Source organism: Chiloscyllium plagiosum, unplaced genomic scaffold, assembly GCF_004010195.1.
Source record: "Chiloscyllium plagiosum isolate BGI_BamShark_2017 unplaced genomic scaffold, ASM401019v2 scaf_13665, whole genome shotgun sequence".
NCBI classification, from domain to species: Eukaryota; Metazoa; Chordata; class Chondrichthyes; order Orectolobiformes; family Hemiscylliidae; genus Chiloscyllium; species Chiloscyllium plagiosum.
Genome location: NW_025212343.1, coordinates 1,752 through 25,200, shown reverse-complemented (window position 1 = coordinate 25,200; position 23,449 = coordinate 1,752). Strand labels below are relative to the sequence as shown.

The 23,449-nt window shown below is 39.6% G+C and overlaps 1 protein-coding gene across 1 annotated transcript; it reads right to left on the bottom strand.

The window, feature by feature from the left end:
* Window positions 1–310: 310 nt before the first annotated feature.
* LOC122547367 (transferrin receptor protein 1-like) lies at window positions 311–23,365 on the bottom strand. The gene is made up of 8 exons (XM_043685995.1): window positions 23,206–23,365; window positions 17,751–17,812; window positions 14,916–15,129; window positions 12,871–13,081; window positions 11,898–12,041; window positions 4,948–5,059; window positions 2,911–3,033; window positions 311–527 (listed from the first exon to the last, which is right to left on the bottom strand). Exons 2-8 carry the CDS (start codon window positions 17,781–17,783, stop codon window positions 390–392), a joined length of 975 nt encoding a protein of 324 aa, XP_043541930.1. The 5' UTR covers window positions 17,784–17,812; window positions 23,206–23,365; the 3' UTR covers window positions 311–389.
* Between the last annotated feature and the right edge of the window lie 84 nt (window positions 23,366–23,449).

Here is a 23,449-nt window from a genome sequence, read left to right as displayed (position 1 = left end):
ACAAAGTAGTACACTTTGACCCTTGTTTTCTCCACCACCGGCTGCATGCTCGTGTTTTAAACAAACCCTTAGGACACAGCCAGTTTGGTCAGTGGTTATGCCACCAAATGAAGTCCCAACCCAGAGTACATTGTGCCTTTGCTTTTTGCTTAAGTTTTCAGGTTTTCTGCAGTGATTTGGTACAACAGAGTGACTTTCCAGGCTATTTTAAAATTGCTATGGTCTGGAGTGACAAGTAGTTCAGATTTCCTTCTTTTAAAATAAATAACGAATCAAATGGGTTTTTAAAATTATTATTCAGAAGTTTCATGGTCACAATTACTGATGTGAGGCTTATATTCCAGATATTATACTTAGTTGAACACTCTGCCAGCATTAGTTCAAGATTACTAATCCAGTAACAATATCACTGCGACTTTCAGTGTACATACATGTCCAAATATAGCTACATCTGGATCCAGGTTATAATCTTCAGGATCAGGATAGATTAGAACACCTCCAGCTTTCATGTTCTCAGCATTAGTAACCTAGAAGAGAAAAGAAAGATTAATCACCATGCAATTTGTATATTTTAATCACTTTGCTGACTGCAGTTGTTAATATAAACATTTCTGTCCAGATTATAAATATATAAAACCTACAGTTGTCATCTTCACATATCAACTTTTTCTGTTTTAACTCCTGCAAGCAATTATAATGGGAACGGAAAGTTAAGTCTTACATTATTTTTGCACCTAACAACCAGTGCTAATACTTTGTTCTGCATCACCCAACTTATTTGCCAAGAGAGTATCATGCTTCATGCAACTGTTTAGATTCTGAACAGGTTCTGCTTGCTTCTTTTTAAGGAGATAGTATCTCAAGTTCTTCCACTCTTTAAATTTGAGTTGTATCTAAAGTTATCTCAAGATTCATCAATGTGGAGGATGATGCAAAAATCCCATGTAACATAAGCATAGTTTTGTTCTTCCTCTCTCACAATCCCATGAAGGCTGGCCACAGAAAAAAACACTATTCTTTACAACACAGTATTTCTATCTCATGGGAAATCTGAAACTTAACAGCAAATCTTATCAAAAAAACAATGCAAAGCATTTAGAACAGAAACAAAGCCATTTAAGATTATACAGAAACCTCATTCAAATTAATGCAGCAAGTAGGATACGTGGGAAGGTTGCAACTGCATGGTTTCAGTTAACAAAAGACAATGAAATTAGATATACCAGATCACATTTTTGACCTGCTATAGAATGCTACTTGGAAAAGAATTGAAAGCATCACAGTTTAATTGACCGAAGCAAAATCACAGCAAAAATCTTCCAATTTCTTAAAAAAATGTTCCTGACAATTGAAATACCACTAATATAAGAATCAGCTCACAACAACAGATGTAATTATTGAAAATAAATAACACATAGAAACAAAAATAAGCCATTTATCTGAAGCCTATTCCAGTATTCAAAAAGATAAATGCTACAACTTTACTCATATACAGGTATGTGTGATGATAAAAATCCATCAACATCAAACTTAAAATTAAATCGGTCTAACATCAATTGCGGTTTTTATTTTCTCATTTATAAACATGGCGGACATACAAGAGAATTAAAACATTTCGCAATTTTAGATATGTAGCAAGTCATGCCAGTACAAGGAAAATTACACCTAGGAGATGAGATCTTTACACAGTCATTCATGTTCATGAATCCTGAGATGTAACCGTATGCAAGAAAAACACTGAATAAAATGAAAATGGACTTTATAAAATGTTCCAATTCACTTTGACTTCAAATTCTAACTTTCAACTTTCTAATGATCTTGTAAAAACGTGCAATATTTCATACAAATCAAATACAATAACATTAAAGAACACAAGATGGAATCCATCTTAAAAGAGACGAGCAGAACTTTTGAACTGGCATTGCTTGGACCATTTTGTGCAATTTCCTAAAATTTAATTTGGCTGGTTTGGGGGTAGCAGCTTTCATTCTGGTATACAGAGTACCACTTCCTCCAAATCTAATATATATTTCCTGAACTGTTTTGCCCTCCTGATTTCCCTCTTAAGAATACCACTACAACCTTCATATTCTATTATTCAGGGTGTAGTACAAGCAACACTTTGCACAGCTGAAGCATTACAGCTATCCCTTATTTGTTGTTCATCTTGATATAAGGGTCAGCTTTTAAGTAACAACTCGTAATTATTTGCTGTAACTGTTCATATGAGATTATTAATAAATGAATCTGAAACCCTAAATGGTCTTGGACCTTCACCGCTTCTAGTGTTTCCACCATTAAAAGTATTTATATCTTATAAACTCTAAAATAAATGACTGCACATTAAAATCAAAGTGCTGCGGTCAATATGCTGTAAATGCCATCATCAGCAAACATGGATGTGACTTATTATGGGTTCTTGCCGCACAGTGGTAGCGTGCAAGGTTTGTAGCTCAGGTTGAGGTTTAGGGTGTAGGTTTGATGTCCCTACCTCTAAGCCAGAAAACCTATTTTCAAGACCGACCTGCTCCATAGGGGTCTCAATGTTTGAGCAGATGGATTAGAAAATATCGATATCTGATGACTTATCCCACCATCCAATTGGTTACTAAATACAGCACATGTAGTCCAGTAACAACAGCAAAAACGTTAAAAATCACAACACCAGGTTATAGTCCAACAGGTTTAATCAGAAGTACACTAGCTTTCGGAGCGACACTCCATCAGGTGACTACCACCTGATGAAGGAGTGTCGCTCCGAAAGCTAGTGTGCTTCCAATTAAACCTGTTGGACTATAACCTTGTGTTGTGAGATTTTTAACTTTGTATAACCCAGTCCAACACTGGCATCTCCAAATCATAACAGCAAAAAAGATTGAGTAAACCACATTTAATGACCAGTCACAGTACCTTCTCAGCAAAATTAATCTTTCCTGCACGAACAACAACAACACTTCCATTGACCGGCACGCTCATGCTGTCCAAAAGTTTAAAATCATCTTTAGTTCCATAGTTGGCATAAACAAGCTTTCCCTGAAACAGAGCACAAAATGCATTAGGTGAGAACTACAACTTGCATCCATCCTTATTAACAAAAAAAAATCTTATTATTAGCGAGACTTTCAGGGGAAACAGCAGGAAGAAAGCATCAGGCTTCTCCATTTCAGAGTTGGTAAAAAAGAACCAACAAAAGCCATCATAAAAAAAATGATTTTATTTAGTTAGATCTGGGTCAAAGCACTGAGTTTTAAAAGACTGAACAATAGCATTTTTAGTGACTTGGAACAGAGGCAGATGGCGAACTGTTGAAAAACTCTAGCTTACAAATTTTAAATCTATGAAAAACAAAGGCAGGGTTTTGGTCGTTAGTCAAAACTAATCATGAAAGCAATGTAAATGACAATCTTCTGGCCCATTCACACAAAACAGCAATAATTTTGGACAAAATTTTTGGGAAAACAACTGTTTTTGGAATATTGCTTACAATTCTGGTCTCCTTCCTATTGGTCAAACTTGAAAGGGCTCATAAAAGATTTACAAGGATGTTGCCAGAGTTGGAGGATTTGAGCTATAGGGAGAGGTTGAATAGGCTGATGTCAGAGGCTGAGGGTTGACATAATAGAAGTTTAGAGCTGAAAATGTGTTGCTGGAAAAGTGCAGCAGGCCAGGCAGCATCCAGGGAACAGGACAATCGACGTTTCGGGCATAAGCCCTTCTTCAGGAATGAGGAAAGTGTGTCCAGCAGGCTAAGATAAAAGGTAGGGAGGAGGGACTTGGGGGAGGGGCTTCGGAAATGCGATAGGTGGAAAGAGGTCAAGGTGAGGGTGACAGGTCAGACTGGGGTGGGGGCGGAGAGGTCAGGAAGAAGATTGCAGGTTAGGAACTCAGCACCGCCTTCCATTACCGACGCCCCTCCCCCAAGTCCCTCCTCCCTACCTTTTATCTTAGCCTGCTGGACACACTTTCCTCATTCCTGAAGAAGGGCTTATGCCCGAAACGTCGATTCCCCTGTTCCCTGGATGCTGCCTGGCCTGCTGCGCTTTTCCAGCAACACATTTTCAGCTCTGATCTCCAGCATCTGCAGACCTCACCTTCTCCTCCATAATAGAGTTTATAAAATCATGAGGGCCATGGACAGGATAAACAGACAAGGTCTTTTCCCTGGAGCGGGGGAGGCCAGAACTAGAGGGTATAGGTTTAGGTGAGGGGGAAAAGATATAAAAGAGACCTAAGGGACAACTTCATCACGTAGGGGGTGGTGCTTGTATGGAATGAGCTGCCAGAGGAAGTGGTGGAGGCTAGTACAATTACAACATTTAAAAGGCAACTGGATGGGTATATGAATGGTAAAGGTTTAGAGGGATATGAGCCAAGTGCTGGCAAGTTGAACGAGATTAATATAAGCTACCTGGTCGGCATGGACAAGTTGAACCAAAGGGTCCGTTTCCATGCTATACATCTCTATGACTATAAATTGCCAACACAGTGTAGAATCTACACAAAAGTTATTAAATCTAAATTAGCCGAAGTTCAACTTTTTAAATTCTAACTAAGGGACAAAAATATTCCAGTTGACTTTTAGATTACAATTCAATACACTAAGAGAGCCAGTAAGGGTGGGAAGGCAGGCTGGGGCATAACAGCAAGAGATTGGGGCACATGAGTGTTATGCACCCAGAGACCTTATATATATTAGATCATTCACTACATTTTAAAATTATATCCTTGCGTATTGACAGCACTATGTATGTGTCAAACAGTTCAGGATCAGTGCAAATTAGAAATCTGAACTGCAAGCATATACCATAATGTCCTGGATTGAAATGCTGTGCATAGGATTGAAACGGTCACTATAAGCCAGCTAATCTACTTAGCAAGTCATAATACCCTCGAGGAAGCTTCAAATTCACTGGAGTATATTATTAACTCATGACAGGTGATCCTTACCGTGAAGTTACCAGTTGCACTGTATGGGCAGAAGACCTTTGGGTTTTGCTGTCCTAATTGCATTTCTTCAGGATTTCCACCACCAACAATCCAGACTCTATTTGGAGATGCACTAGACACAAATATAATTTAAAATTCTATAGTTACCTCTAACATGTTGTTTCAAAGTAGAAGAACATTGCAGAGTAATTGCATTTGAATAACAGCTGAGGGTGATATGTTCCAAGTTTCATGATAACAACTTGGAAAACCGAACTCAAACGGGAAGACTTGGTTGAAAGGCACTCAAAAGCATTCAGGGAACTTTTCCCTCAATTGTTCTATGGGGAAAAACAACTTCCCATGAATCCTGAAATAATAATTTCATTATTACTGGTTCAGTAACTGACAGCAACTCATTCTTACAGCACTTGAGCAAAGCAAAATATTTGCAAGTGTTGCACTGTCAAATTTTGTTTGTTGGTGCACCAATGAGCCCCAAAACTTAGAGGTCATGGCCAAATACTTCAGCAAAAAATAGATTTAAAGCAACATCAAAGGGGTTTTGGAGTAATTCTAGTGCCAACTAATTGTCTTGGAAGTTAAAGACACAGAGCAAATGGTACATTATTTAAAAATCAGCAATACTCAAAAGCAATAAAGGTATTTCTGACAGGGTTATAAAGGAGATTAAAAAGATAGAAAGAGACAAATCCATAGTAAGAACTGAAAAAGAGAATTTGAAATGCAAGCCAGCGTGGGTCAGTGAACACAGGAAGAATGGAACTTGGCGCATGTTGGGACATGGGCGTTCAAGGTTTTGGATGACAAAATATGGAAGGCTGGTTAGGAAAGTTTTTGAAGTTGAAAAGAACATGGAGCAGAGGAAGATTTCAGCATAGTTAAGACAGGGGTGGAGTTGGATAATGCAAGGGGTGGAAATAGGCAGTCTCACAGATAATATAAATGTAATCAGTCATCTGGGGTCAAATACACCAAGATTGAGAACACCCAGTAGAAGAAGAATGGATTCAACAGTGGCCATAAAGAAAACAGATTCAGTCCTCCCAATATTTACATTGAAGGAAATTTCTGGTCTCAGAACCAGTTTAAGAAATTTGAGATTGTAGATAAGTCGAGAGGTGAAGGTGGGTACAGTTGGGTATTGTTAGATTACAGAGTAACATTGCATCAGTTACTGCATGTGGTTGAGGGGGGACATCTTACAGAACTAAGAAGAGGCTAAGGATAGATTCCTGGGAGAACATGAAAGATGTTGGCAGAAGCAAACAAAGCTTTAGCACGTGATTCACTACAAAGCATGTTGTTGGATGTGAACTGGCCTGAAGACTCCTCAGTGAGATGCAAGGTATCTAGTTTTCCTGAAGCAATTTAGCTATACTGCAAACAAGGGAATAGCTCAAGGATGAATTACACAATTGTAATAAGGATGAATTAATAGAGCTTGGTAGGAGGGAATGTTTTTCTGATGTCCACTTGTTGCTCTTTTAGTTTTGATGGCATTTAAGATCATGTTCAATTTTAAATAGTGGAGAACTGGAGTCATATTGGACAACAGTTTGCAAGTTACTACTGTAGGTCAATGGATGCATACTTAGGTGACTAGTCTTCCCAAACTTCAATGACAAGTATTGAGCAAAAGTCATTAGTGAATGACAAATCAACACTGTACACCAACACTGTACACACCTTATTTATCAATTGATCAATGAGAATTGAAATCATGCCTTATTCAAAAATCAACTTTGAACTAAAACAGGATGTTGCATTTATTCCACATTACTTCAGCTTTTCCACAACAAATAACACTTCCAGCCATTTCACCTCTTCTGAACCATCTCAAAACATTAAATTCCTTTTTCATTCACAGAACTGTTCCAACTGCATCCATATTTAATGAAAGAAACTGAAGCTCAAAATCACTCAAACATTACATGAAACAGAAATAAGAGAAATGAACTATTGTGTACTTCAAACTGCAGTCCTTTCCTTTTCTCTCAAAACTCCAAAGCTGAAAGGCAAACAAAGCTAAATATGCAACCCAGCACATTTGCTCGATTTAAAAGCATTAACCTTTTCAAAGTAAATAGAAATGTTGATCTCAGTCCTGACTAACGTAAGAGACCTATCTTTATTTCATTCACCCACTGGATGTTGGCACTGTCTGGACCAGGATTTATTGCTCATTCGCCACTTCTGACCTTATGATAGACAGAAGGTTATTGATGGAGCAGTTGAAGATGGTTTGATTGAGGATACTACCCTGAGGACTTCCAGCAGAGATTACATAAATCTTAGATGACTGACCTCTAACAACTACAACCAGGTTTAACTCAGTTCTCCAATTCCCAATTACAGCAGTTTTGTTAAGGATCAAATTCACAATTGATCAACTGCAGCCTTCATGTATAGAAAGTCATTGTCACTTCACTTTTGGAATTTGACTCTTCAGTCCAGGTTTGATTTAAGGCTGTGAGGAGGTCAACAGCTGAGTGGCTCTGGAAGAACCCAAACTGACAGCATGAGTGAGCAGGTTGTTACTGAGCAAACACTGCTTAAAAGCAATACGGATGACACCTTCCATCACTGTATTCACGATCAAGAGCAGACTGATAAGACTATTCTGGAACAGCTTGTCCGTGGCACTGCAAGGTTAGATACACAAGTCATCAGTACCATACTGTCAGAGCCCACTGCCGCCGCAATATTTAATGCCTCCAACTGTTTCTTGATTTTTTTTTGTGGAGTCAGTCAAATTGGCTGAAGACTGGTATCTGAGATGCTGGGGATCTCTGGAGGGGGGCAAGATGGATCATCCATTTGGAACCTTCAGTTGATAGCTGGTGAAAATGCTATAAACTTCACCTTTTGCACTAACGTACTGGGCTTCCCAGTTATTGAAGTTGTGATACTTGTGAAGTCTAATAGTCCACCACATTCATGACTGGATGTGACAAGTCTGCACAGCTTAGATCTGATCCCTTGATCAGGAAATCACTTAGCTCTGTCGATCATTTCTGCTTTACCCTTTGGCATGCAAGGACTCTGGTTTTCTATCTTCAGAAAGTTGACACCTCATTTTTAGGCATGTCTGCTGCTGTTCCTGTAATTTCCTCATGCACTCTCAAGCTTGATAAGAATGGTAAAGCAGGGGATACATCTGACCATGAAGTTGTAGATTGAGAGGGGTCTGTTCAGGCAATCCCAACTAGCATTAAATAGAAAGCCATGTTCTCACTGTGATGTTCCAGGATACAAATGCTACAGGAAGGACAGAAAGGGAGGCAGGAGAGGAGGGGGAGTGGCATTTTTGAGAAGAGATAGCATTACAGCTGTACTTAGTGTGGATATTCCCTGAAATATATCCGGGGAAGTTATTTGGGTGGAACTGAGAAATAAGAAAGGGATGATCACTTTATGGGGATTGTATTATAGACTCCCCTAATGGTCAGAGGGAAATTGAGAAACAAATTTGTAAGGAAATCGCAGCTATCTGTAAGAATAATAGGGTAGTAATGGTAGGGGATTTTAACTTTCCAAACATGGACTGGGACTGCCATAGTGTTAAGGGTTTAGACGGAGAGGAATGTTAAGTGCGTACAAGACAATTTTCTGATTTAGTATGTGGATGTACCTAGTAGAGAAGGTGCAAAACTTGACCTACTCTTGAGAAATAAGGCAGGGCAGGTGACTGAAATATCAGTGAGGGTGCGCTTTGGGGCCAGCGACCATAATTCTATTAGATTTAAAATATGATGGAAAAGGATAGACCGGATCTAAAAGTTGAAGTTCTAAATTGGAGAAAGGCCAATTTTGATGGTATTAGGCAAGAACTTTCAAAAGCTGATTGGAGGCAGATGTTTGCAGGTAATGGGAAGCCTTCAGAAATGAGTTAACAAGAATCCAGAGAAAGTATATTCCTGTTAGGGTGAAAGGGAAGGCTGGTAGATATAGGGAATGCTGGATGACTAGAGAAATTGAGGGTTTGGTTAAGGAAAAGGAAGCATATGTCAGGTATAGTCAGGATAGATCGAATGAATCCTTAGAAGAGTATAAAGGCAGTAGGAGTATACTTAAGAGGGAAATCAGGAGGGCAAAAAGGGAACATGAGACAGCTTTGGCAAATAGAATTAAGGAGAATGCAAAGGGTTCTTAAAATACATTAAAGACAAAAGGGTAACTCGGGAGAGAATAGGACCCCTCAAGGATCAGCAAGGCTGCCTTTGTGTGAAGCCACAGAAAATGGGGGAGATACAAAACGAGTATTTTGCATCAGTATTTACTGATGAAAAGGACACGGAAGGTATAGAATGAGGGCCATGTATAGGATAAATAGACAAAGTCTTTTCGCTGGGTTTGGGGGAAAAAAAAGAGTCCAGAACTAGAGGGCAGAGATTTAGGGTGAGAGGCGAAAGACATAAAAGGGAACTAAGGGGCAACTTTTTCACGCAAAAGGTGGTATGTGTATGGAATGAGCTGTCAGAGGAAGTGGTGGAGGCTGGTACAATTGCTACATTTAAAAGGCATTTGGATGGATATATGAATAGGAAGGGTTTGGAGGGATATGGGCCAAGGGCTGGCAGATGGGTCTAGACTGGGTTGGGATATCTGGTCGGCATGGACGGGTTGGACCAAAGGGTCTGTTTCCGTGCTGTACATCTCTATGACTCTATAAATAGATGGTGACATCTTGAAAAATGTCCATATTACAGAGGAGGAAGGTCTAGATACCTTGAAACGCATAAAAGTGGATAAATCCCCAGGACCTGATCAGGTATACCCCAGAACTCTGTGGGAAGCTAGAGAAGCGATTGCTGGGCCTCTTGCTGAGATATTTGTATCATCAATAGTCACAGGTGAGGTGCTGGAAGACTGGAGGTTGGCTAACGTCGTGCAACTGTTCAAGAAGTGTGGTAAGGACAAGCCAGGGAACTATAGACCTGTGAGCCTGACATTGGTGGTGGGCAAGTTGTTGGAAGGAATCCTGAAGGACAGGATGTACATGTATTTGGAACGGCAAGGACTGATTACGGATAGTCAACATGACTTTGCGCGTGCGAAATTATGTCTCACAAAATTGATTGAGTATTTTGAAGAAGTAACAAAGAGGATTGACGAATGCAGAGCGGTAGATGTGATCTATATGGACTTCACTTAAGCATTTGACAAGGTTCCCCATGGGAGACTGGTTAGCAAGGTTAGATCTCATGGAATATAGAGAGAACTAGCCATTTGAATACAGAACTGGCACAAAGGTAGAAGACAGAGGGTGGTGGTGGAGGGTTGTTTTTCAGACTGGAGGCCTGTGACCAGACTGGAGGCCTGTGACAAGGATTGGTGCTGGGTCCACTAATTTTCATTATTTGAACAAATGATTTGGATGTGAGCATGAAAGGTATAGTTACTAAGTTTGCAGATGACACCAAAATTGGTGGTGTAATGGACAGCAAAGAAAGTTACCTCAGATCTTGAGCAGGTGGGCCAATGGGCTGAAAAGTGGCAAATAGAGTTTAATTCTGATAAATGCGAGGTGCTGCATTTTGGGAAAGCAAATCTTAGCAGGACTTGTACACTTAATGGTAAGGTCCTAGGGAGTGTTGCTGAACAAAGAGACCTTGGAGTGCGGATTCATAGCTCCTTGAAAGTGGAGTCACAGGTCGATAGGATAGTGAAGGCGGCGTTTGGTATGCTTTCATTTGTGTAGGCTGCTGTTTGTCAGCCCAAACCTAAATATCATCCAGGTCTTGGTGCACCTGAACATGGGCTGCTTCAGAATTTGAGTTGTGAATGGTGCTGAACATTGTCCAATCAAACATCCCCACTTCTGACTTTATAATGGAGGAAAGGTTATTGACAAAGCAGGTGGAGATGATTGGTGCTAGGACATTATCCCAAGGAACAGAGGCAGAGATGACTGATCAACAACAGGATGTGGTGAAATTCAAATCAAGGTCCCCCAAACATTACCTGACTTTCCAGAGGGGAGGCAATGACCTAGTGGTATTATTGCTAGACCATCAATCCAGAGACACAGGTAATGTCTGGGGCCCCAGGTTCAAATCCTGCCATGGCAAATGGTGGAAACAATTCAATAAAAAAAAAATCTGGGATTAAGAGACTGTGAAACCACTGTCAAATTCCAGGAAAACCCTATTTGTGTCACTACTGTCCTTTAGGAAAGGAAATCTGCCATCTTTACCTAGTTGGGTCTACACATGACTTCAGGCCCATAATGTGGTTGACTCTTAATTTTCTTTGGGCAATTAGGAATGGGCAATAAATACAGGCCTGGACAGCAACATCCACGTTCCATGAATAAATACAAAAAGAATACAAGTCAAGCAACAATATCACAAGACTATTGCCCCCTCATGCAATCTGTCAAGATAGGGTCTAAACTGACCTGGCCAACACATTACCCTGGAGCACGAGATTACTAGTCAATTGGTATTACCACTATTCTACCACCTCCCTATCTTGTGCCAGATTAGCAACATTTCAATGAGACATAGTGCCAACATACTCCTATTGATGCAAATGATTTGGAATATGGTTCTGTATTTCAAAGATATATTCCCATGCGAACACAGATGGAAAAGCAAAGTACTGTGGATGCTGGAAACTTGAAAGAAACATAACACTAGGGTAACTCAACAGGTCTGTGGAGAAAGAAACAGCTAACATTTCAAGCCCAGAATGACTCATTTTCAGATGAAAAAGGAAGCTCTTTCACAATTCAAACTTCATCTCAAATTCAAATATTACTGATAATTTATATTTGAACACAGGTGGAATTAGAATCACTGTAAATCAAACATTCTACCAGAATGATAAAGATTGCTGAAACTTATACTGTCACCAAGGATTGTACAACTTAAACAAGTTCATAATTATCAATCATTATCTGTTACTAGCGCAACAATCTGTTTCTCATTTGGCATATTCCATACCCGTTAAACTGCAACGTTACATAATGAGTGTCAGTCCAGACGCTGTGCTTGTCCAAGTTCTTCAAAAACTCTTGACGGATGTACTGAGTGATAGTCAGATCTCCATCAGATCCAGTTTCATGATTGCTTGTGTCAGAAACTTTGCTGACAAGACAAGAGATGGATTGGTATGCAGCAGCTGCCATTATACACAAATTAATTTTACATTAGCACAGTTAACATGAAAGAGTCCAAAATGGAAATAAAGCCAAAGCTGAGAGCAACAAATGAGCTGCAAGAGTCTTCCTGAAGTGGTAGTATAGAGTGCGGTGTAATATTGAAGGAGCAAAAAGATTGCCTTTTCTTATATACAATCGTTAATCATATTATCTGAAGCCGCAGTGCCAAAAATTACTAAGAGGCAATTAAATGGTGACAAATAATCAAGATAAGAGGTAAGAATATATTAATCAAGTTGCAATCCAATCAGCCATGATCTTATTGAATGGCAGAGCAGGTTTGACGGACCAATGGCAAACGCCTGATTCTGACATGAAATGGAAACTCCTGAAGAGATAGAGTTAGCTGGTCATCAGAACTCCTAGATAATAAATGGATTCAAAAGCACACTGCCAATGTTAGAGATCTGAAGACCAGAAAATACTGGAATACTCGAGATCAAGTTGCATTTGCACAGAGAAATAAGTGACTTACACTTCAGGTCACCTATCTCCCACCAGAATATCTGGAATCATATACTTACTGAATTTATTACTGCTCATTTGTGGTGACTGTGCAGAATTTGTTCACATTATTTAATTTGAGGAATGCCAAACAGACACTCAGAAGAGTTATATTGGACTCAAAATATTAAACATTTTTCTGTAGAGATGCTGCCAGATCAGCTACACTTTGGCAGCATTGTTTTTATATCAGACTTAAGCGGTGAGTTTAACACTCCTGTAAGTCAAGGGTACACTCATCATTTGCTTACTTAATGTCATGCAGAAACTGTGAAGAATCCAAGTTATCTGTCAGCATTTTCTTAATATCAGAGAATGAGAGTGACATTTTTTCCTCATTTGTAGCAACAAATTCATCACTGTCATCGTCATCTGTGTAACTTGCTTCAGTAGGTTGGTCTGGCAAAGAAACCGACTTCCCTGGTGTTTGACCACGAAATGCCAGATAACCAACTAGAAACCCTAAAAACAAAAGCAATTACAATTGAAGATTTATTACTTTAGCAATATAATACACCATAAACCTGGATCCCTCTCCCACAATGAGTTTAAAATTAGCCGTTTTAATTTTCTATTTTCGCTCTGCAAAGGTAATTGCCTTTTCCTTTGAGGCCTTCCCTTGCTTCACAATTCATTCCAAATCCTCAAGAGCTTCAACTGGCTGGTACAATTGCAACATTTAAAAGGCATTTGGATGGGTATATTAATAGGAAGGGTTTGGAGGAATGCTGGCTGGGTGCTGGCAGGTGGATTCGATTGGGTTGGGATATCTGGTCGGCATGGACAGATTGGATTGAAGGGTCTGTTTCCATGCTGTACATCTCTATGACTCTATTCATATTATACTGGCTCTACAGCAATGCGCAGCTTCCCTAAATTTTCCTTTCTTAACTAGTGCAAGCTACAAGAGGCAACAAGATAATCAAGCTTCAGGTGTTACTTTCAATCTACCACTTAATGCTTTAAATTCCCAAATTAAATCTCAAATGCATTTCAACCCTTGCTCCCCCTTTCCAATGTTTCCACTTACCATGGCACTATAAAAGACAATGCATCAACCCAGGTCTTAGACAAGCATATAAAATAGGTAATCTATTCTGCTGACTACAGAATGCCCCTTCCTAATCCCTCAGGAGACAGAAAGAAAAAGAGATCTGGAATTTATTCCAAAGCAGAAACGATGGCGTGGACCAAGTGAATACCATATATACACACGTACAGGTGGATCTCATGTACAAGTTGACCCCTTATTTTGGGCCAAATAATCTTGTATTTTCCATATATCTCATGTAATAGGCAACCGTAGTTCTTCACAATTATAAATCAACATTTATGAGTCAGCATGCCTGCCCGTTGCACTCTGCTCCAGCTTTCCGATCTGCTGGCTGTACCACTCTGTTCCGGGTCTTGCAGTCCAGCAAGTCATCATGCTCCGCTCCAGGTTTTCAGAATTACTGTAATAGTACGACAGTACAGGGCAACCGCTATATCCACAGAGTAGGTTGCAGTTACCCATAGTTTACTGTGGTCCCAACATATTACAGAGAGCATTCCAGAACTGGGGACGGGGGTTGCCGGGAAGGTAAATTTCCCATTTTATCTACTTTGCAGATAAATATTCGTCCCCGAAAACAATATCTCATGTATAAGTTGATCCCTTAATTTCAGATTTTAAAAACTGTCTTCAAAATTCGACCTATATATGATTATATATGGTATTTCAGGGCAATGCGAAGGGCTGAACTGTGCTATTAATTCTGATGCTCAATGGTTAGTGACAAGGGTTTCAAAAGGCACATTGACCACAAGTGTTATTCAAAAACTGTGGCAAGCTCATTAACGTTACCAATGGAATGGAAAAAGATGAATAAAGACTCGTGTACCAATAATTCACGAATCACCACACGAGCTGCATTACAAGTTCGAATTGGGGGAATTGTGCTCAATTCCATTTGGTTGTCTACCTTCCATAACACTAAACTCTCTTGCTTATCAAAGATCTAACTCAGCCAGAAAATTGCTTCTGTAGTTGAAGTCTTAGAATTCTGCTTACTGCAGTCACTTCAATGCAATATAATTGGACCATTAAGAACCCAGAATTGAATTCAAAACTTAAATTATACAAAATTTGCTACTACAAACCAAAAGTTACAAACATCAACATAGGCATGAAAGCCAATTTACCATTACAATACCAAAGCATGATTGGTTTCCCTGCATCTAGTGATTTTTTTTGGATCAATAATAAAGGAGGAACCCTTGATATTAAAGTCTGACAAGAAAGGATCTTTCTTACCTATTAGAACAAGCAACACAGCAGTCATCAAACAGCAGAGAGGCTTATGGTTATTGTGAGGTTTCTCTATCTGAGTCTCCATACCGTCTGCCATCACATCTCCCATCTCTTCATCATTCTCATTTTCTGCTAATTTCATTTCGACTCTACTGCCATCCCCATCAGTTCGTCGCGTTAGACTGAAACGTGTATATGACTTTGGCTCAAATCCAAGCTGAAGCAAAAAGATTTTGCACATGACAATAGTCTGTAAATAGCCATTACTTGCAATAATAATGGTGGTTTAAAAATATACTTATATACACAAAAATTTAGAAATAGCTCAGCAAAAACTTGAGAAGTTTTGGTCAATTAAGGCAAACAGGCTGAGCAAGAATACCATGCCAGTGCAAGATGCTCCAACTTCACAGAACCTCAATTAATTTGCGAACAAGAGTGCTGGCTAGGAGTCATTTTGGATGACTGCATCAATGAATTTGAGGGAAACCTAAAGAATAATGACATCTACCCTGCCTGGCTATATATTCTAACACTCACTTCATGAAAGCTTGTCAAGATAGCTGTATGGCATTCACCAGATCACAACCTGATCTCAAAATCATCTGATTTTTTTAAGGAGCTCATCTTGCCTACCCATTCATCTCTCATTCAAAATTATCATTCTTTATTGCCCACTTAAATCAATTAAAAAAAACTCACCCAAGATATTTTAACTGGTTTTCTCCCTCAAACGCTGCAATGAACAAATTTCTTATCCGCATGATTTCAAACACCATTTTGAACCTTCATCTTCTGTGCTGGAGTTCCACATATATTCCCTCAATGCAAGTTTTCAAGATCATAATCTTTTTAATCTATGTCATCTCATATGGTTGTACTAGTCCCATTCTATTAATAATAAAAAGGGATATTCATTTATACTACCCTCTTTCCACGCCTCCCTTAGTATGGCCCTCATCTCCAATCCCTCAAGTCCAAGCAATGTAGACTTCCAAGGTCGTTGCAGACAAGCTACGTTGCCAGCCACTGTAAAATTATTATGTCTTATTCCTTATTGCTAAAGCTGTACACAATTCAAGGATCATCCTGGAATCCAAAATGTTTATATTTTCAACTAGAGACCATCTTCTTAAAGCACTCTTCTACTCTTCTCTATTGCTTCACCCTCACCTTCAGCAATGTGCAGTATTCACACAAACTTCTGTCACCAAAAGTGAGACCATCCAATCACTTGCTGGTATCATGTAGCTCCTTTTCATTACATCACAGAGCCAGACTTTCTGACCAAACCCTGAACTTTTAGTTTTCTCTGGTTCCTCTCCATCTCCTCTCTAAGTTCAACTTGCCCACAAAGCCTCTTATCTCTCTCCTTTAAGTCTGAGATCACCACACCGACCTTTACCTTTGACTCCATCATCCTTGCAATCAATAATCTACTCTTTAACAACCAGCTCCTTGCCAAACTACTTAAACGGATTGTCACATCCCTAATCTGACTCAGTCATTGAATTTTTCCAATCAAATTTCCACCCTATGTGAATGAGAGAAAGATAAAACATTCCCTCTCGGCCTGTTTAATGCCTTTGACATGATTGATCGTACCATCCTCCTCCAACAGCCGTCCTATGCCCTATGGCTGAGTCAAGCTACTCTCGCTTTATTCCATTCTTACCCAATGGTACAGTACCACTTGCAATGACTTCTCTTCTCAGCCAGTATGCAGAAAACAAACAGAATAGCTTATGTCCATTTTACATCACTTTAGGATTCAGTCACACATCATTCCTGCAGTGGTCACCAATGATCTAGCCTTACGTTCATGCTGTCCCTCAGTGATGTTGTCCAAAAGCAATGCCTTGGTTTTTGAAAAGTACTGAGATGCACTGCCTCATCACCTCTCAATCCTTCCAATGTTACTAAATTCTCAGACAGACCACCTACCAACATCCAGCACTAGATCAACACAAGATTTCTTCAGTTTATTATCAGGAAGATTTGACTGATGTTTTCAGTTTACAATCCAAACTCTTTTCCGTCACTACCCACTGCACTGCATCCCCTGACAACAATCTAGTTAGTTAGTTTGCAACCCTGATATAGAGGTGAGCTTACATCACAGATTTGCAGCATCACTAAAATTGCAATTCACTGCCAGTGACAGCAAAAAATATGCCTCATTCAACTGTTCCAGTTCACTCCTTAAATGACACCCTTTGCAAAATTGAGATTATCTAAAACTCTGCTGCTCATGTCTATTGTCCCACACTGCTTGACTGGAAACAATGTCTGGATTTTAAAATTCTCACTCTGCAGCTTAACTCTCAACATCTCTAATCTCCTCTAAATACATAACCCTCGTAGATACCTGCAAACATCCAATTGTGGGTCAAACATGCTCAATTTCCACTGCTCCACCATGCATGTTCACACACTTGTTACTTAGAGCCCAAGGTCTAAAATTCCCTCTTCATTTCTACTTTGCAGACACTTATGTAACCAAACCTTTGGTCATCTGGTTTTACAGCTCTTATGTGGCTATTGTGTTTTGTATTATTGTGTTGTGCCTTGGAGTCTATTACATTAAAAGGTGCTACACAAATGTAAATTTTTGACCATCTTTATATTTTTGACCTCACTTTTACCATTATGAGCTCAAATCAAGTCACATAAGACTTTAGGTTTATGATACATTACAACTTGCAAGAATAAAGTCCCAAATTCAAATAAAAACTCAAATGTGTGTTGAGTCATTGAAATTACACTACTCATGTTACTCAAGTACAATTCCAACTGTGAGACTATGCAAAATAGTGCATTAAAAGAGCACCTTCTTACCAAACTAGAAATAGCTATTCTAGCACGATCCATTGTCCAAATGCTTAATAAAATACAGATAGCTGAAAGATAAAAAAAACAAGATCAGCAATGATAGTAACACATCCTAGTATGCACTATTCTACAATCTATCACGAAGTTCAACATTCACCACTTATTTTACCCAAATCATTTACGTTCTCCTACCCAACAGCAAAAAAATCAAAACATCTAACCTTACTTTACAATTGAGTCACGTGACTTGTTTAAAAAAGTTTTTTTTCTGAAAATGATGCATAATTGGTCTCCAGTTTGTAAATACAAAGGAAGTCTTAAATGATCTGAAGGTTTTGCAATACCAGGAACAACATTCAACTAAGATTTTTCTTTATGCCATTTGTGGGAATACAGGGAAAGAGAGAAAAAGGCAAGGGCAACAAGAGAAATTCTGCCAACTTAGCCCTTATGCATTGCTACAAGAGCCAGCAAGTCCTGACAAACATAGCAAGATGATGTTTTTGGAGCCAAGCCTAGTTCACTAAGATTTCTATCCAAGGTAAAAAGGATTGCTAACCGAAGATGAGTTTGAATCAGTTGTCAAGTTAACATTACTTTAAAACTACTCTGTCAAGAATTTAAAACATCTTCCACTAAATCTGCTACTGATATTCTAGTTTAGTAATATAATTACAACGCAAGAGGCCTTCTGTTCAGAGTGAGCATTCATGCCTGATCTATTACACTGCTGACTCATGAATGTCACAGCAAGTCACTTGGGATCATTTGATATGTCAATACTATATATTCTTATCATGTTTTTCTTCTATACGATGTAGTAGTGTACAAAGAAAAGCTTTAAAGTGAAAGACTCATTGTGACTAAATTACTAATTCCACAATGCTTGAAGTTGAGGAAAAGGTTGAAAACACAATAAGGAAATAAGCTTATAGACCTGTTAATAATTGTTATAATCATTTATTGATGCCATTTTCTGTGGTAAGATATGAAGTTACTTGACCTTTAACTTGCATAGAAAAACCCTTTATCATTGAGCATAATTATTAAGGCAATGCTCACAGCAGATATTATCAGGCATCATAAATAGGTTTAGAAAACAACAATAACAAAGTTAGTCAATACTAAAATTAAAGTTACTATGACAATGCTGTCACTTTAATAATGTTTTTTTTTAAAAAAGGAGAGGTAGTAAAGGCAGAGGTGCTGAAATGTCTGGGAAGAGCTTAGTTTAACAAGGCAACGGCCAGTTCCTCCAGTTTAGGCTTTTTCTAGTTTGGCTTAGCTGGAACAAGAGAAAGTGAGGACTGCAGATGCTGGAGATCGGAGGTGAAAATGTGTTGCTGGAAAAGGGCATCAGGTCAGGCAACATCCAAGGAGCAGGAGGATCGACATTTCGGGCATGAGCCCTTCTTTAGGAAATTTGGAACAGTCAGAGGTTGCTGCAGTGCATAAAGGTTCCAAGCTTAAACAGATGATGCTTGACTGAGTTTTGTCTCTGAAATCTCTTTGGAAGGTGTCCCCTCCTGCCTGTAAGAACCGGTGTTTGAACTAACCTTTTGTCAAGTGGCACTTATATGGAATGCTGCTGGATTGGAGCGCAGTTCCTTAGTTAAGTTGCGGTGTTGAGTCAGTTAAGTTTTTCTAAACAGTTAAGTTATTCTAAATTCCATTTTCGTTTTCATGTCTAATAAACAGTTTTGCTTAAAGTTCAGTAGTTTGTCCAGCTGCATCTTCATATTTGCCTTTAAAATAAAAAAGTTAGGGCCTAGGCCTCCTTCTTAAGATATTTTTAGGGGGTTTGGCCTGATCCATAACATTATGAAAATGCATTGTTGGATGGTATGCATATTTTGGAATGGTTTCATCCTCATTATCAAAACCACTACATAGCCATTAACTAATCTTGCTCATGACATCAATATCGTCTTTCCTTAGTGTTCTAATTGCCCTTGGCATTAAGCCAAGTAAAATGAAGCAGCTAATTTTGTGTTAACAGATTTACTTGACTATTTCAACTAGGAAACTATTTTCATCACTGGTGTTCCAATAATTTGGCAATAAAATCTTAACAGACCCTAAAGGTAATGAATTTAAGATCACAAACCAAAAGGAACACAAAGAAAATCATTGAGGTCTACACCATAGAAAAAGTCCCTTTGGCCCATTCAGTCTGCACAGGTCAAAACCAAGCACCGAACTATTCTAACCCCATTTCCTAGCATTTGGCCCATAGCCTTGTAAACACACATCTAAATACTTAGATGTTCCGAGGGTTTCTGCCTCTATCACAGACGATTCCAGATTTCCACTGCCCATAGTGAAAAAGATTCCTTAGATACCCTCTAAACCTCCTGCCCCTTCCCTTAAAAGTAAGACATTGATTCTTCTAAAGGGAAAAGTTCCTTCCTGTTTACTGTATGATCTTTAATTAAGTAAAATATACATCTCAATCATGTCTCCCCTTAGTCATCCCCACTCTAAGGCAAACAAGTCCAGTCTATCTAATCACTCTTAATAATTAGAATTCTCCAGTCCATACAACATTGCACCTGTTCCAGTGCAATCACATTCCTCCTAAGTGATTAGGAGAATGTTAAAATGCACATTGTTACTACTAGAACTCAAAACTCAGCACAGCGGTGAAAGAATCCAGTGTATTTAAAAGACAAGTGGATAAACATTTGACAACAAACATAGAATCACAGAATCCCTACAGGTGTGGAAGCAGGCCATTCGGCCCACTGGGTCTACAACAACCCTCCGAAGAGCATCCCACCCTGACCCACGCATCTACCCTGCATTTCCCATGGTTAATCCACCTAGGCTACACATCCCTGGACATTCTGGGCAACTTAACATGACCAATCCACCTAACCTGCACACCTTTGGACCGTGGGAGGAAATCAGAGCACCTGGAGGAAACCCATGCAGACCCGGGAAGAATGTACAAACTCCACACAGACAGTCACCCAAGGCTGGAATTGAACCCAGGTCCCAGGCGCTGTGATGCAGCAGGGCTAACCACGGAGACACCATGCCAAGAGAAAAAAAAAAGAGAGTACAGCAGCACTGTTTGGATAAACAAGCTCAGTACAAATAGCAGTCTCCTCCTATGCTGTGAATTTCTCAGTTTGGAACAAGCATCCTGTTTGTAATGTCTGAGCACATCAGACATGTACAACAGTAATTTGCACACAGGAGGTAGAAGTATTTAGTCAGTAAGAAAATGGATCAATTCAAATTGTCCTTTACAATATGAACTTCATATTAAGAAAAGTTTAGTGTTCAAAATTAATTTAAGCAGCTGTATGAAAAGTCAAGTATTTCAGAACAGATCAAAGTCAAAGTTTACGCATCAGGAAAATGCTATGAATACAGGACTAACATCTAGGTATTTTCTGACATGAGCCTACAACAGAGAGCCCTCAAACCTAAAGATCAAAGACTGATTTGGCTATAACATTAGGCAGTTAGAACACAATTATTAACATTTTAAAATAATCAATCTTCTGTCCAGTTGGCACTAACAATGCTCTTCACAACTCAGGTTTTCGAAATTGGGATTTTACACCAGAGGGAGCACTCCTTTCTGGAAGCATTTAACAATCAATCCATTGATGAATGGGCAACAAATTCCATCCTTCTATTCGGAAATAAATTGAAATATTTCGCAAATTCCTGATTCCAACTCCAACAGAACGAAGTACTAAGTCAGTTACATTGCTGTGTGGTTAATTGAAAATAATATGGCAAGCTGTTTAATTTAAATGTCTAGAGGAAGCAATCCTTGCGGAGCACCCTGACTTTGAGGCGCCCGCCTCACGATCTGCCGCTGATGTGAATTAGTAAAAAAAAAAGACAAGCTCTGAAAAGACTGTCGAGACACTCGAAGAATTGAGACCAGAGCCAGAGGCCCACACCTACACTCGGACTTCCAAACGAACACGTTTTAAACACAACTTTAAAACTACAGCTTTTAGCTGTAAAGAGAATTTACGTAAAACCACGTTTTCATAACTACCGACAGGATTGAAACTGCACAAGCGCACATGGCTAATTCAGAGCACGGGAATAAAGTCCTCCATTTTAGTAATTCCATACAAGTCGATATAGCACTGAGAACCCTATTGATTACATTCGCATTCACCAGACAACATCTAACATTTAACTCGTCAAAAATATAATTTAGGGGAGTGAAGCGCTGCTTCCTCCCCATTGCACATGGTCCAAGATCGGAAATGTGCGTGGGGAAATAATTCAAAGGACGCGGATAAATGACTGAATAGTGTATCGTTGAAAGGCTAGAAGAGCAACGAACTTGGGAAACCTTAAAGCAGAAGACAAGATAAATGAAACCATGACTTTCATAAACAAAGGCAGACAGTATTCAAAGCAAATATTGATAAATCTGTACGTGATATTGTTTAGGCTACTACTGTTTGGGCAGTAAAGGCAGAATTCTTTGTGCAAATTCGGTATACGTTTTTGCCCAACTAAAGCAAAATCTAATGTGTTTCTGAAATTTACTTTTGTCCCCCAACTTGAGTGTTAACAATCATGAAAGTTTGCAATTAAAAATAGCAAAGCTTTGGAGTCAGTATTCTTGTGGAGGTCTTCCTTCGTAGTGAACGGGACTGAATTTAAACTCATCTTTCTCCAACAAGAGCCATTTCACCAACACTTTGAGGAACACCAACACACGAAGCACGAGCCATTTCTGTGCAAATGCTTCAAGGGACCAAGCAGAGGTCACGCAACAAAAAAAAACCCAGCAAAGAAATCTAGAACATCTTGAGGCAGTGTGTTCCTCATTTGAATTCACATATATTCGATGTGCAGGTCAGGTGAACTGGCTATGCTAAATTGCCCATAGTGTTAGGTAAATTAGTCGGAGGGAAAGGGTCTGGGTGGGTTACTCTTCGGAGGGTCGGTGTATTTCCACACTTTAGGGAATCTAACGTAACTAACAGCATTTTAGATCCATCCCAATTTCTGAAGAACTGGAGAGACCGAACATCATCCCAAACACAGAGTCTTAACCCAGCACGGCGTGTAATAAAACCTTGCTTGTGCAGGAAAATAAGATTGCAGAATCACTTCTTCATGTTAGCTAATCCCAATCGAATTAGAGACAAAAAAAAAACAGGTGAGTTACACCGGAAAGGTAGATTTCTCCAGCTGCTGATGCTGCCTGTGTTCTTCCAGCCTCCTGCCTGTCAAAGTGACCGTAAAACATGGGCAAGAGCGTGGGCACCGGGAACACAGAAAGGATTTTTAATCAGCCGCATTGTGGCCTCCACTGAGAGTCCCAGTGACCTTCCTGCTGCAGCCAGATTTCATGTGCTTCAGGAGAACCACCGCCCGACGGCAGCAAACTGTTGACCCGGTAACACCCCGCCCGCCCCGGGCCCGGGCCGCGCTTCCTTCCCGCCCGCTGGGACCGCTCTCGGCTCCTTACCTGCCCCGCTCCGCTACCGCCGACCTTTCCGAATGGGGATAACAGCGAGTCCGTCCTTCACCCACTCACCGACAGCACTAGGATCAACCCATTACACATCACTTCCGGAACACACCGGAAATCTGTCAATGGAAGCGCGGGCTATTCTTAGGTTCAAAGTTCAAACCTGCGGGGCTGACCTCCACCGCGCTTACACCCATCTTCTTATCTCTTACCCGAGCCCCTACCGCCCCCTCACCCTCAC

Bases quoted from the DNA above. Each gene is read 5' to 3' on its own strand.
- LOC122547367 (XM_043685995.1), bottom strand. From the start codon at position 17,783: ATGGATCGTGCTAGAATAGCTATTTCTAGTTTG. The intron at 3,034-4,947 runs GTAAGGATCACC...GCTCTGTTTCAG, and splicing joins GTGCAACTGGTAACTTCACG to GGAAAGCTTGTTTATGCCAA. The intron at 528-2,910 runs GTACTGTGACTG...TTTCTCTTCTAG, and splicing joins AGATTAATTTTGCTGAGAAG to GTTACTAATGCTGAGAACAT.